This window comes from Anomalospiza imberbis, chromosome 8 (genome assembly GCF_031753505.1).
Source record: "Anomalospiza imberbis isolate Cuckoo-Finch-1a 21T00152 chromosome 8, ASM3175350v1, whole genome shotgun sequence".
Lineage (NCBI taxonomy): Eukaryota > Metazoa > Chordata > Aves > Passeriformes > Viduidae > Anomalospiza > Anomalospiza imberbis.
Window position 1 is genome coordinate 14,345,687 of NC_089688.1, and position 16,175 is coordinate 14,361,861.

The window sequence follows — 16,175 nt, forward strand, 5'->3', positions numbered from 1 at the left end:
AATTCAAAGGCATTTCTCTAATCTACATATGTAAATACTACGTATGTACTACATATGTAAATTTAAAACATTTTCATCCCAACCACTGGAAAGCATACCCCTCTCACTACAAGTCTACAACTTCTTGAGAGCCTGCAAATCAAAAATCTCACCATACACTTCTCAAGCAAGAATGACAATTTGTACTTGTATTACACGAGATCTAGGAGGATGTGGACAGTTGTATATACAAGAGATTCCAGCTTAATCTCTTACAAATACATGCCAAACAGGGCAACCAAAGCAAAACCCACTCACTGGGCTGTCTATTTTGTTGTTGTTGTTGCTACAGACAGACTGAATACAAAAAGCCCTGCACAAAAATACAAAGGTAAAAGGGCTTAAATTTGTCTCCACGATCATCTTATTAAATAAAATCAAGCAATTCATAGCTGTATTGCATCTTTCATTAAGGTACACAAACAGAGAAAAAGTGTGGTTTGAAACCAGTTTTGTGTAATGGGAACAAGATGGGAGACAAGAGGTCAAAAAGGCCAGAAACATCACACCAAAGAAATGAAAGCATTGTTCCTCATTATGTCTGGCTATCTTGGCAAGCTAATTGCATGGAACATGTAGATCCTTTATACAAGATGGTGAAATCTGTTTCTGTTGCTATAAAAGCAGAAAAACAACACTCAATATTTTTCTCTTTATTCTAGCTATGAAACAGCCCTTAAACCCATGAGATTTTGAAAGTACTTAGTTCTGCACTAAGAAACATTAACTTAACCTAGAATCTTGGACATTTATTAATAGTTCATTCCTCAGCACAACACATCTAGTGAAATCAGCTTCTGACTGGATCATCTAGCTTCACTACCTCCTCAGCTCCAAATTCTCAAAATATGTCTCTCATGCTTACACTTAGAACCCCAGTATTCTTCCTCCTTGCTATTTACCCTGGATCTCCATCTTACCAAGAAGGAAGATGTGCCACATATATTCCAGTATCATATATTAATTCTTTATCTGGCTACTACTTCTACCATTATGTGAAATACCAAACACAAAGATGAAGATAGAGCTGTCCTCCCTCCTCTTTCAGCAGTAATGCTTCAAAAGACATCTACTTGCTACTCTCAATTTTCATAAAACCCACTTGTCATTTTTGCTTGAGTAAAAGTTAACTGTGTGATCTGGCCATTAAGTTCAACTTCACTGAGGGAAGATGGGCAAAGTACATCTGACTGACACTGACTGCAGCTGGAAAGTAACTGCAACTGCTTTCTTTTTTTTTTTTTAATGTAGGAAAGCAGAAAGTAAATCAGCAAGCAGATATCCTTAACAAATGTACCAAGTGTACCATTTTCCCCGTCAGTGGAATTGTTGCTCCAATAACCACTTCTACTTCTGTACATTGGACCAGCCTCAGCTTAAGCAACTCTACACCCATTCCAGCAGTGTGTATCTAAGATGGGTTTATTTCAGAATAAACTAGCACTACTGAAAGAAGCATAGAAATAGACAGTTTCCATCCATAAAAACCTGTCAATCTGCCACAACACTGAAATTACAAGGTTTTTTCCTCCTGCTTATGGGAAAAATGGGGTGGTGGTTCAATCACACCCAAATCAAGTAAGCCTGAGCTGAAATCTCTGTCCTATAAGCAAAATTAGTGGCTACCTCTGGGGTCTTAGAAGCAGCCACATCTCTCTTCATGACTGAAGCAGCAATTAACAGACAGTTACCTGAAGGTCCCAGGTCCTACCAAGAAAATGAGACAACAGAAGAAACCTGCCAGCTTGCTATGATATCACTGCAATAGGCCTGGGAAATGTACATTTAGCACATACAGCAAGCACAGCACATGGAGATTCCTCAAGTGTGTTTATCGGGTGGCTTCAGATACATTCTAAGAAATGAAACCAGGAATGACTATGTTAAAGGGCATTACCTTCACATATGTCCTTTGCCACAGGGAATCAATAGCCCAGACTGTTCAAACTTACAAGACCATGAAATTACCCTCATCAAGCCTAAAGTGGACACCTGCTCTTAAAGAACTGGACTGAGACTCCCTGTCATTTACATAAGCCTGCAAGCAGCCAAGATAACCTCCCACAGTAAAGGGCGTGAACTATATTTCCAGTAGTCCTCTGGAGGTGAAAGGCACCACATCATCAGCTTTCCAGGGTAAAACCATGCAACAATAAAGTGCCAAAAAGCTGCTAGCTAACATTGCTACAGCCAAAGCAGAATCTGAAGATCCACAAAAGCACAGAATGCAGCTGAAGTCTTGCCAGAGGTTTCTAATACTAACATACTGCTGACAGGGACTTTCTGTCACTGATGTCTGTACTTGAGCTGCAGTTTTAGTAGAAACACAAGCTTTGGAAGAAACAGGCTACTGCACAAAACAGTAATGACAGATCAGAGAAGCAATCTCAACATTTCTTGAGCTTGACAAATCACGATCAAGCTCTTAAAATATAGAAACAATTAAAATCCCTAAAGATAAGGTGTCAATAAAATGAGCAACTAGTTGGTGAAAGAACACTTATTTTAGAATTTGTTTCCCTTTCTTCACCCACATAAGTCAAAGACCAGCAACAACTACCTTCAGCAAGGTCTGAACAGTTATTTCCTTTTAACACCTTTGCAAAAAAATGATGACTGAAGAAAAGACCATGTGCTGGATCCACTCTGAGGCATCAGTCAGTATTACTGTAATTCTTTATAATGCTTTCAAGCTTACCCTGATCCGTTGCTTGATTCTAGAACAGAAGTGTTGAATGCATGCATCCATACGTATCATGTTTATCAACTGCATCCTAGGAATATGAAGAAAGCTGTAATATAATAACCTACACCAATAGAAATTCTATCACATTTAAGCTATAATTACCTTACAGGATTTGAGAATAAAAGTTATATTTTGATAGAATGAGAAAAAGGAATTTTAATGCATTATTGTTTTGTTTTGCATAGTGAGGCACATTTGTTACAGCATGTGGAAGCTTTCTTGTAAGCAGATGCAGTCCTTGTTTAACATGTATTTTCAAGCTATATTAATACTCTTTAGCAACAAACAGACAATATTTTACAACACTGTACGTGTTTTAAGGGTAGCTATATTTCAGAGTAAAAATTGTTTCAAACTAATTCTGATTTTAGTATTGTTATTTAAAATGCAGAGTTTCTGGGATTACTAAAACACAAGCTAAGCCTTGGTAAACCAGACAGTCAAACTGTCAAATCTGATGGCAAATTTTAACAGCAGTGCAGTTCTGCCCAGCCAATCTTTAGGAAATATAACAATTTTATTAAGTCTTTGAATATACACATGGAATTAAGGAGATATGGATCCTGATGTTTTTCTCTCATTTCATTCCCAGCTTTGTGACTGTATTTAATTAATAAGAACTGCTCTCCTGTCTTGGTACTACACAGCCTACTTCATTCACACCTCAGACACTATGCTGAAACCTACCTTGATATTCACAGCTTATCTGTCTTCTATGTCACTGCCACCTCTTTTCACAAAACTTTTAGCTGATACAGTGACACTTTTTCACAAACATTGAAGCCTTTTTTTCCCACCTCCTCTCCCAGGCCCATTCTTTTTAAAAACATGCCAAAGAAATACTGTTGCAGGCACAAGCAGGGGAAGAGGCAAAACAAAAAACACCACACAAACACCAACAACAACCAAACAAAAACTTGAAAAATAATTCAATTTACTTTAAACCAATGCAAGCTCTGACTTTACTGAGTCCAAACCAATGTACACCACTCTAGAAACAGAGCTTCCTAACCCTAAGAAAAGTTCTGGCAAGAGATGAGCTACAGTGCAGCAACTGCCAGAAACATGTAATAAAAGAATGCTGAAGACATTCAAATAAAGCAGGTATCTTCTAGAATTCCTTTTTAAACTATAATCTAGGACTAGCAACTCTCATGCAAAACTTCTTTTGCTCTTTATTTCATTTTTATTACTTCATCCGATTAACATCTTTTTAAAGAGCAGATACCAAGTTTTTCCACTGCAATAAAAAGCAATCCTGGCCAAGAAAAGATTTGCCCATTAGCCGCACTATCTCCACAAAGACAGCAGCCTTATTAAATTACAACTGTTTGAACAAGGTCAAGCACTCAGGGTTTAATTCGAAGTGTTTCCAGGTATAATGCTGTCAGGTCAACTTAAACAAGCCAACAGAGGCTTTGAGCTTGATTAAATATTAAAACAGAATCTTTCACATCTGTTTTTACCCAAGGATGAAATTACTGTACATCACTTCAACCAGCTCATTAATACACTAAACACATATCTTGCCTCAAAAGGTTACAGGAATATCATATAATGCTTTCAGTGTGCCTGCAGTGAAACCTACACAGCTAGAAGTGAGGTCACTGCATACTTTAGCAGGATGTCAATATTTTTCAAAAAAAATGTGAGAGGTAATCAGTTAGTCATAGAAACATTCTAAATTAAAAGATGGGAGCCTCCAGTGTAGCTAAATCAGTTGCCTTTGATCTGAACCTTTTAAATGTTCATCTTATTTTCTTTGATAGATAACTTGATAACAGACACAAAACAAAGTTTGATCCAACAGTAATTATTTTTCAAACTGGAGGGCTGTTATGCCCAATTAGAAATATGCTTTAAAAATAAGACAAACTATGCACAGCACAATTTTTAACTGAAATATAAAAAGGTCTATCAGCATCATCTATTTCAACACCTCTCAGGATGATCTATTTCAACACCTATCATTTCTAACGATCCTTTGATGGCACGTTTGAGTACTGGAGAAGAGAATGCATTTGAGGATACAAGTTCTTTGACAATGATAAACACACAGTATTAACTACTCCACATGGCATCTGCAGCCCTTTAAAACAACCAAAAAACCAGCTACTCCCTTAGCATTATCTTTGTATGAGACAGGAGACATTAGTCAAATCGTGTTTCCTGACTGCAATCCATAAAAAGCAGAGACAAATGAAAGTCATCTATTTAGAGCAACAGATGTACAAGACAGGACTCAGAAGGGAAGCTATGGGAAGTGTTTTCCATCTAGACCATGCTTATCCCAGACAGAAAATGGTCTCTGTATTTGTATATGCTGAAACTGAACTTAAACATCACTTGTAAAATATAATTTTTAAAAATCTAGTCAATTTGCCACAAAGCATTCAAATCTACTACACAGTCTTAACAGCACGCTCTTAGGGCAGGGCAGGAGGAAAACTGCTTGAATATACAAGTTCTTACATAATGAACAGGAGAAACCCTAACACCTCTGAAAGCCCAGCATCTCTTTGAGGAGTCAGAAATATATATTTTAAGCACTGCTAATAAGGCATGAGATAATTTAAGACAAAATAAAATTTCAATACAACACAGTCTTCTACCACCCACTAATCTACACTTGAACAATATAATCAACTAGACCAAACTATGCTTAATGTAAAGTCAATAAAGTCTTTTTTGGCAGTTGACACAAAAGTCTACTGGGAATTAAACACTTGAGGAAATTAATCATTATAACACACTGGTTCAATGCACATCTGTATTGAAATAATTTGGTCTTTAATTCACTTTATTTGTAGTTGGGTTTAAAGCAGTAAATTTGATAGAAGCAGGCCTCGTTAAACCAATCTAGTTCAAACTGCTTTTCGTTAAGCTTGGTGTATTTGAACAAAGTCAGAAAATATTCATTTCCTTTAAAACAGTTGTGCATTATTGCAAGCAACCCAAACAAACCAAGACCATTAATACATAATACAATAAACACATTTACATCTGATCTGAGAAAAAGCCAACATTAATGATCTGTTTGCTTTCAATACATTTTCTTGAAGCACAGACACTCCTTTCTTACTGCCCACAGAACCTCACATGGACAAATAGCTGTGAGACCACCAAAATAAAGCATCTAGAAGCTCAGGCTATTATGACAACCTCACAGCTTCCTGCTTTAAGAGTTAGGTTTAATATAGCTTGGAAATCAGCAGCAGCAACAGGTGGCTGGTGCAAAGACACCACATCCATGTGCTGGGGAAACCTGTGCCGAGTTACCTGACTGCACAAAAGTGACAGATCCAGCTAAGAGAATTATACCAACACTCCTTTCTACATGAATTCAAAACCAGCAGCAACTCTGCAAAAGCTGGCAGCAATCACAGCTCCATATGTAACCACCAGGACACTCTGAGCAGTTCAGCAGCTTGAGCATGTCTCCAGCTTGAAGTCTTCACCCCAGTCTCTTTCAGGACAGGGCGTGGTGTCACTGCATATTATCACAGGAGCCCTAATGTCAGCATAACACATCATAGGAACATCTGGCAAAACAGAGTTACACTAAAAATGGCGTAAAGACATGCAATAACTCAAGAGCATAATGGTAATCACTTCCACACATATTTACCTTTCTATTCTGTTCGAGTGACACAGCAGACAGTACATTCTATGCCAAGGAACTGCTTACTCTCAGGTAGGCACATAAGCAAAATCCTACATGATATGAATAAGCTGATCTCTCTAGAGATTTTTATTTTCTCCAAGTACACACATATTCCAGATAAAATAGAATATGTTTGTGATTTCAAGAGATGAAGAACTTTTCAAATTAAGTTTTGACCTTCCCAAGACAACACTGGGCCCTATCTCATCCCCTTGCTTTCACCACACATAGCTCATGCGTCTGTGTCCACTCCTTCGGAAACACAAACATGTACCTATGTAATTTCAGCCTTACTGTGCCACACAGTACAATGCCTATGCTACAACTGAATTGTAAGTAGCAGTCACGTGTTAAACTAGGGCGGGAATGAAGAGGGAGATAACCTAGCATGAAATAAAAAAGTATTCTTAGCAATTAAAAAAAATATAAAGGCACAAAAACCCCCACTCAACCTGAGCCCTTATCAAAGTTTTCCCATTCTTCAAAACAAAAAAGTACCACCTTCCAAGGCTATTTAGTTACACTACTTTCTAATCAATCCCAGTTATTACTACAGTACTAGACCAAAAGAAAGAGAGGACATAAATAGTTTGCACTCCTCATGACCTTTAACTTTCCACAAGACAGTCTGATATACATCTGTGATTCCAGGATCTGAATTGGGGTTTAAGTATCTAGAAATCCTTGCCCACCACCAAAAACAAAGATCACAGGGTTATTCATGCGATGTTCAGGTGACCATCACCTATTTCATAAACAAGCACAGTCGTGCAAAGATAATTCCTTAAGCTCCTACAACTAAAAGGAGAACCCACAGTGACCAGAATGGCTCTACTACTGAGTTTCTCCCTCCCGCTCCTCATATAAATTGGTCATAAAATTACCTCATGGGTGAGAAATCCACTAACACTACATTTTGCTAGTGATTTCAGAAGGCATCAAACTCATCAGTAACAAAATTCTGGTTTACTACAGTTGGACATGTTGCCATGACATTTGATACGTCACCCCACACCTTTTGGCCCAAGTATCTGAAGCTGGCTGCAGCTAGTACCAAGCTACTCAATTAACTTGAAAAGACAAGTCAAAACCTCAACACTGCTAAGTGGCTGACAGTACCTGCAGAAAGGAAGCTGCTCTCAGTAACACACATTACCATTACAAAGTTTACAGTAGAGAGACTATTTTCTTCTTTCACCTTTCATTCCCTGTTGTCTTCTGGGTTTCTCTTCTATCCTCACTCAACCTCGCACCTCGATTTTTCTATTTTTAAAATCAAAATCTTTCAGTCTTCACAAAACAATGAGGTTGGTAAATCATTGTATAAATGAGGGTGGCACAAATAAAACATATTGTATATATAAATTTGTGAATGAATATGTTTAAAAGTGAGTACCCCAAGGCAAATAAAAATCACTTCCAAGAAGAAAAGAGAATTCTCTTCCCTGGAAGCTGTTTAAAACTTATTTCCATCAATTCCTGAATTGCTACTGCTAAGTGGCATTAGAATATAAAAACACACTCTATACAGTTTTCTCCTCTTGAGATTTACAGTTAAATGATAAGAAAAATACTTCCTGGTTAAATTGGACAGATAATGCAATACAGCTTTTATCAAACCAATAAATATGTTATAATACACAAGCCTCTGGCCCTAAGAGACTTCCTTCTTCAGGTGCTGGCAGTCTATAAATTAGCTCATTTGTAGCACAGAAAAGCTCCATAATTAGTACCTAGTTTATCATTAAAACCTTGCATTCAGTGCATGATGTCAGACTACTGAGTCTGGCTCTCATTTACACACTCAATTATTTTCTGGCATCCCAGTACAGTTGATCCCATTAGCTCTGATATAATTGACCAACTTCAACAGCTGCAATTCTTCTCTTGCAAATACAGAGCATATTGTAGATGACAGGATCACAGTTATCACTCTTAAAATTCCACATAACATACAGTTTAAATTTGACAAAGTTTAAGATGCTTTGCCCTGCAGCCAGCAAAAGTTTGATTTAAAAAGTACTGTACAGTAATTAAATTTAAACCACAGAATTACTTGAAGTACCACACTCATTGATTGGTAGAGCTTTTATTGCAATAGATTAGACTCATTACTTAAGAGTCTGAAAAGCAGTTGAACATCATTTACCTCTGGTACTAGAAATTAATGCACTTACTTTTGATTACAGCTGCCAATGAGACATACAGATAGCAGTTCTGCAGATCCAGGCACACCAGATACCCCCCTGGACCAATGGAGGGCAGGAAGTGTCCTAGCTGACTCAAATCTCAACTAGTGACCAACATGCTAGATCCTCCTAAATCCTTCTGGCAAAACCTAGGTTGCATGCTTTTAGAATTTCTTCTACCCAAACATCTTGAAATGGCAACCCCCTGTAAGGCAGACATGTAAGACAACGGACAACTCAGTAAAGTACCTAATTTCACATAGCCAGGAGAAACCCTGAGGTGTTTTCACCTATTTCTGTAAAAGTCATCATATCCAAGAACAAGAAAATCTGAGAAAATACCTTTTTTAGCATAAAAACATCTTCAAGTCTGAAAGCCAAGAACTGCTTTCTTACTGGCCCTCAAACGTATCAAGAATGGTCTTAATGACCATTAATTAATCTAATGATTCATAAATCAAAGGAGAACACAGTATTAGAAAAGACAGGACTCAATAACCTGCAACTACCGTGCAGGAGTGTTTAGCCCTACAAATCAAAGGGCAAAGGGAAAAAGCAAAGTTTTGGAAATCTAACATGTTGTGCTGCTGTACATACACATGGAAAACAACTTTCACAGGAAGGTAGTATTTCACCCCCCTCACCTCTATCCTTTATTCTATATCATGAAAAGAAATAAAACTCCTATTATGGTTTTTTCCACACCTTCCTTGGAATTTAATGGACAATACCTACTAATTGCATTATACAGCTTTTTATTGTGGATTTATGGTTTTGTTAATACAATTTGCACATCAGGTATATTCATGGTGGCTTGGAATTCAGACAATTTCAATGATTTTTCTTTGCATGAACTAGGAGCAACAAAAAACCCAATCCCAAAACACAAGAAAAAGCAACAAAGCAGCTTCTTGTTAGAAGGCAAAAAATTCTGCTCTTTAGTTGTTGCACTTCTAACGTGTTACCTGTAAACCCTGCTAGCCAGGACAGAAAAACCTGTTAGCACTCAGGCCATTTTCCTCCAGAGCAAATGTATTTTATCAAGGATAACACACTAGCCAAATGACTCCAGAAGCTTTCACAGGTAGGTTGCTACCAGTAGTGATGACATTTGGAAAGCTGTCTTGGTCATCTGGTGCTGTGGTTGCACTGTCGGAAGCATTTTTTCCAACAAAGCCAAAGCCACATGATCCATGGGGAAAAGGAAAAGAGAGAAATAGGGAAGATTCCACCTCAAAACCTGCACACAATTTAAGTTTTGATTTTGCATTCCTGTTTTACACCATTAAAGATACTTCATGTTTTCAACACACAAAAGAATGCAAATGATTTAGGTCACTATGGACCTCGCACATGAAGATCTGTACCGACCAAATGCAGGAAAAGAAAATCAAGGCAAACACCTCACTCCTTTCTGCAAGATACAACAGCATGGGAGTACAACAGAGTTGCACAGCACATCATCTTTTCCTTCAAGCCCAATATTTTATCACTTAAACTATTTTATCATTTATCATTGTACCAATGATGACATATTTGCATTAATCTGCTACAAATACAAAAGCAAACCTGTAGCAAAGCCTTACAACAAAAAAACAATACTTTAATCATGTGGAATTGCAATTTCAGTATGCTCTAACTAATGAGGAAGAAAGTGACCTTTGTGGTGGAGCGTTGGGCAAAAAATAGAAAGTCTATAGCACTCCATTAAAAATATTTGAATATTTCTGTTCAAGAAAAAAGCTCAACCAACCTCAGGAGAAATGCATTCCTTAGACATGGATCAGACAGCTAGTGAGGCTAGTCTTTGGAGTCCTGTAATCAGTGACCACAAAGGGAATGCCAAGTTTGTTATGAACATACATTAGCTACATTCACATATTAATAAAGCTGAGGATAACAGTATGGTCCTCTGGATAGAAAGGTTACTTTCTAAATTGTATCATGGAGGAGAGTCAGGATCTTCTTAAATCAGGTACATTTCAGACATTAAACAGAAGAAAACTGCAGTACTACAGAAGTACTTCTGCAGCATAAATGAGGCTACTCAATTCCAAATAATGTGCTATTAACAAAATTCCACCATTCTTTATTTGTTTGCAGAACAGCGCTTGCCTGTAATCTAGGTAAGAACCTTTCCATCTTCAAACAGAGCATCTGCATCATACCTCTCAAGACAGAATCTTCTCCCAAGTCAGAATAATTAAGCATTAAATTAAGCTCTTAAAAACTGTCTTCACTGCATTCACTCGGTCTTTTGATTCTACTCTAATGGATTATCTATTTAACTTAGTCAGAATTTAATCCAGTGTTACAAGTCATGACCAAAGAAAGATTATTTTAATCCAGCTATAAAAGCTTGAGCTCTTGAGCCAACACAGACAGACTATTCTCAAACTTCACCTTGCTACTATACTAGCACTGCAGATTCTGAAGCACAAAAAACCATGGGAAGGGACTGATGAGTCCTGATTTTAGACTTTGGAAACAAACAGCACGTTAAGCCTGCATTTTCTACTCAATTTTACACCAGTCAAAAAATACACACACGTAGTCAGGGCCTCAATCCAGCTATGTTTTGAGCTGTGTGAACTGATGGTGGAAAGCAGATAGGTGCATGGGAAAAGGTAGGGCCAATGAAACAGGTGAAAAAAAACCAAATATTTTTTTACTCTTTTGGCAGATGAACAGTCCAACACTTCCCATATATGTGTCTCATTTTCCCAAATTATTGTAGGCTAAATATAAAAATATTAAACTCTGCAAAAGAACCTAATAGAGATTATTGCATGACAGGAAACAGCATGAACTATAGCGTGTCCTATACCACAATGGCAAACTCAAATCACAGTTGGCTTTTTCCTTCCCCTAATTATGAGCAGCCAAACCACAAAACCTATGTTAAGATCTTATCAGTTAAGGTTCCCTCATGGGAAAAGTTCAGAAACAGCTGTACACAGAATCACTGCTCAGTTTCAAGTCTCCAAAGTAGTCACAAGTTTAGAAGAATGAAATCTGTCCATTTTGACACAATATTTGGACTTCTTCCATGACTTGAGATATTTGTATTAGTGACTTCCTAATTAACACTCTTGAGAAGCATTCAAAGCACAACAAAAGTAACAAAAAAACCCCACAGTATACTGTTTTTACTGATATTGGCATCACCTAGGAAGTACAGAGTCTGAATACAAACTGGTAATTCGGGCAAACTAACCCAGAGAATGTAGCTAAATCGTATGTCATGCAAACAGATTTTATACAGATTACACATTACTGCTTCTTACTTTCATAACAGGACACTTGTCAGTACCCTCAGTGGAAGCTGCTAAGGAAGTATTGACTATAGCTTTTCCCTCAAGCTGTACACTGATGAAGCTAAACAACCAACACTATTCACAAAAAATACCTTCAATTTACTTCTGCTAAACTGGCATAAAATACATTTTTAAAAAATACTTTTTGAAAATCAAACCAAAACCCCTCTGTGTTTTGCTATTGTTTTCACTAAGTGGGTTATCTGTTCTAGATTAGATCTAGATTAGATCTAGATGCTGCTCTTGGACAAAACTAAAAAAGCAAATCTAAGAAACAAAAAAAAAAACAAGCATAGAGCATAAATAACAAACCTCTCTTCTGTGGTACTAACCACAGCAGGAATAAGTGCTGATGGTATAAGCTGGATCAAATAGAGCTACAAAAATTTTTGTAGACTAATTATTTACTGGTTTGTGAATACAAATGTGTTAAAACTGCAAATCAAATATAAACATTACTTTCTTGTAGCACTACATTAAAAACTCTTAGGAAAAGTGATATTTTTTACTTGTATATAAAAGTCAGCATATCAACAGAGTATAGCAGAACAAATGCAACTTCACAGAGCTCTTAAAAAGCAAGAGCTGCTGCCTTAGTTTGAAAGGCAGTTCTAAGTCACGCTTCCCCGTTGCTCTTTTGTTTGTATCAAAACACTTGTCATTGTACCTCTGCTAATATCAGCCCCAATTAAGAATTTAATTATTCCCTTACTGGCTTTATAGTCTAACAGCTCATTTTCAATGAAGAGTGATATATGGTAATATGCAATATTCCCTGTGGTACCTCCTCCCAGTGAAACTCCTTCCAAGAAAACAGTTTAAATTTGAAATTACAAACTCAAGGGTTTTTTCTCCAACTATAACATTTTGCAATATTTGACTGAAAAGCTATCCAAAAGCAAGCAGTCTTTATCACAGGCCTTAAAAAGATCAGAGGTGAAGGGGACTGCTAGATCACATAACTGAGTTCCAAGTTGTTGCAAGTATGCACAAAGCTTATCTGAGCCATTTTGGGCTGGACTGTAACAGCAGCGCTGTAACCCAGGCTGTGTCAGAAGTGCCATTTCCAACTCTGATACTAGAAGCTGTACTTTTGAAGTCATCATGCAACCTGCCTTATAATCACCTTTATCTCCAATGAGGCCACAGTCCCTCACAAGTGAAAGTTATCACTGCAGGAGCTATTATATTTTGGTCTGCTTTGCCTGAAGAAAGAATTAATATCAGTTTCCCTTAGTCATGCAATATATTCTAGGGAAGGTTGCTAAGAGATTAAAGACTTAATTTTCATATATATTATTATGCAATAGTTAGTTTTAACACAAGCAATCTTAGGGATGCTAAGCAGAACATTTTTTAAAGCTATGACAACATCTCAGATTTTTATATAATTAACTTTCAAAATACAAACAAGGTGACAAAAGAAACCTGTTTGATACGAAGCAGAGGTAGAAAGAAATTAACGGAAATGTACTGGAGTTAGACGCCAGCATTTCAGTAAACTAAAAGGCAAAGGAAAAAAAAAACCATAAAAACTCCACCAGGTACAAGAGAAGAGCAATTTCTTCAGTCTGAGAAGCTATTTTGAACATTTATGACGGAATGTATTTCACTAAGTATTTTAGCACTGTCTTCAGAAATGGAAACCAATTTGCTTACTAGGGCAAAAAATATATTGGAGGTAATGAAACAAATATGAAGTTGATTCCTTTTTACGTAATTCCAAAGATGTATCATTTGACTGTAGTATTTCTACAGCAGAAAAAAAACCATTTCTGGGTATGAGAATATCATATCCCACTGTGTTACACCTTTATGTAACAAAATTCATTTAACATAGATTCATTTCTAAATTCTATACCCCAAATACTGATTTTTAATCAACTTTTTCAGAATAATCCTGGCTTTAGAACAGAATTTCCAGTTTTTAAACAATATAGTTTCTACAGAAGCAGCCCAACAATACTTCCTGAAACTGCATAGAAGGTGGTCAATTGTTTATTGGTCGAAGTCTAATCCGTGTATGATGTGGGCTGAAATGAAACCTAAGAACCAGGTAGAACATTATATACTTGATAAAGTAAATGAACCTCCAAAGCATTCAGGAATGAAGTCAAAGTCACACTTAAACAGGGCAGGTAAGATGAACCTAAACTGGATCTGAAAACCATTTTTCTATAACATGCATTAGATACCAACCCTTAAACACAGGGTCTATATGAAGAAGTGTCTATTACCCCCTTCTAAATAGCAAGGTACATAAGCACACTCCTTTATATGTAGCTGACAGAACAATACCTTATTTGATTTATATTTTACCTACTGAACTTATGAAGCAATTTAAATATTCTCACAGCAACTCACTTTCTGATCCTTACAAAACAGAGTTTTCTTGGACAGAGCTATACTGATCTGAAGACCTTGATTGTTTTCTGAAAAAGTAGTAATCCAGTAATGTTTTCTGCAATCCAAGTACTTTCGGAATGCCATCATTCCTTCCCCAGTCCCTTTCCAAAATCATTCTAGAAACTAAATACTTTGAATCTTGGAAAACAGTCCTAAATAAAATTCTGTGTACTAATTTGTTTTCTAAAGGATGGGGATAAGTAATCTACATGGAAGCTTTATCATGGCAGTGAACTATGACCTTTAAATATACTCACATAGATTAGGTGTACACTCATAAATGTAATGAAAGTAAATGTACTTATTAACTTGATAACCATCAGATTGCTTAAACTACATTTGAGGGAAGTCTAATCAGGCAGAAACAAGAGCTTCTCCCCCTGGCAGCACTTGAAGAAAGGCAGATCTTTCAAAGTTTGAAAAGATCAATAAGCATGTGGTGACAACAAAATTGAAAAGCTCAGTCTAGTTAAAATGTTGAACACAGTTACCAATCCAGTAAGATACCAACACTTAAAAGGTAGTACAAAATAAGAAATTCTTACAGTAGTCCAATGCTCAGTACCTGGAACAGGACTAAACACCTTTTAGCATAATCTTTGTACTGACTAAATCCAGAATGCAACAGCAGAGCAGCTGCTCAGTGCCTGCTCTGCAGAATTCAATGAATGACAAAAGGTTACCTTAATTCAATGAGATAATCAGCACACATTTACCCTCTACCAAGAGCTTTCCAACCATCTGCAAGGCGGCAGAGCTGACTGCCTATAACACAACTGGTAGCATGCTGACATGTCCTCACATCACTCATGTCAATGAAAATTTATCTCTTAGCAACAGCTAAAAGAAGCTGAACTTCCAGAAATATTTTAGATGCATCACAAGCCAACAATTTCTTCACAAGTGATTTTGATTGCTGCTGATCTCCAAACAGATGTCTACTCTAATTGGTAAAATTTATTAAATACATATCTTAAATACGAAAAAGTCAAGTTGTCATGCCCTAAGAAAGCACTAACAATGGAAGTCATTCTAGCTGTGCACATAAAAGACGAAAGCTAACCTTATTTGAAGCTGCTGGTCTCATGGTCTCAGTAACAGTGAAGTAAACATGTATGTGTTGCGGGGAAAGGAAGGAATTTGCTATTAAGGTTGCTGTAAGAAACTGAAAGCTAAGACAGAAGTCCACTAAAACAAAGATAAATATTTTTGACAGGAAAGCAAAATAAGAGATTCAATGTTAATACCACTTAGTTACTAAAACTATTTTATGATTCCCTTCCCTGCTACATAGGAACAAATACAAAATTTCAAGGCATTAATCTTTACAAGTAAATTCCATACAAAACCTCTGATAAAATTAGAAATACACTTGTTTTAGCAAAACTCATTTGCATTAGCAAAACATCAAGCAAATTAGAATTTTCGCACCAGACGGATATCAGGAAATGGAAAGAGCTTGTTCTCAGCTATATTACAAGCTCTTCTCTAGAAAACAAGTCATGCAGAGGCCTCTTCAAAATACATCCAAAGTAACAATATTGAGAAAGAAACAACATAAATCATTTAGATTCTGGTTCATGCTAGCAGATAATGAGCAGTTTTGCTTTCTTCCATCACTAGTATTTTCCAGAAGACATAAAATCTGTCAATCCTAGGCTGAATAAAGCCACATTTATTTACTTCAATTCAGTCAGAATTGCGCTATCATCCTGAATTCACAGCATATAGGAAGCTGGGAACACAGAGGAAGATTCCTGCGGTAGTTTATTAGTCCAAATAAAAGAGTCCTACCACCCATCTCATGTTCAGAT

The 16,175-nt window shown here is 36.8% G+C and overlaps 1 protein-coding gene across 9 annotated transcripts in view; it reads right to left on the reverse strand.

The window, feature by feature from the left end:
• Positions 1-16,175, reverse strand: part of KAT6B (lysine acetyltransferase 6B) — a 121,484-nt gene that overhangs the window by 75,638 nt on the left and 29,671 nt on the right. The window contains exon 2 of one of the 9 annotated variants that reach the window (XM_068198480.1): positions 2,738-2,813. The exons of the other annotated variants lie outside the window; for them this stretch is intronic. Within the exon in view, the coding sequence (XP_068054581.1) occupies positions 2,738-2,813 (76 nt within the window). The remainder of the gene's footprint in view (positions 1-2,737; positions 2,814-16,175) is intronic. 9 annotated transcript variants of the gene reach the window in all.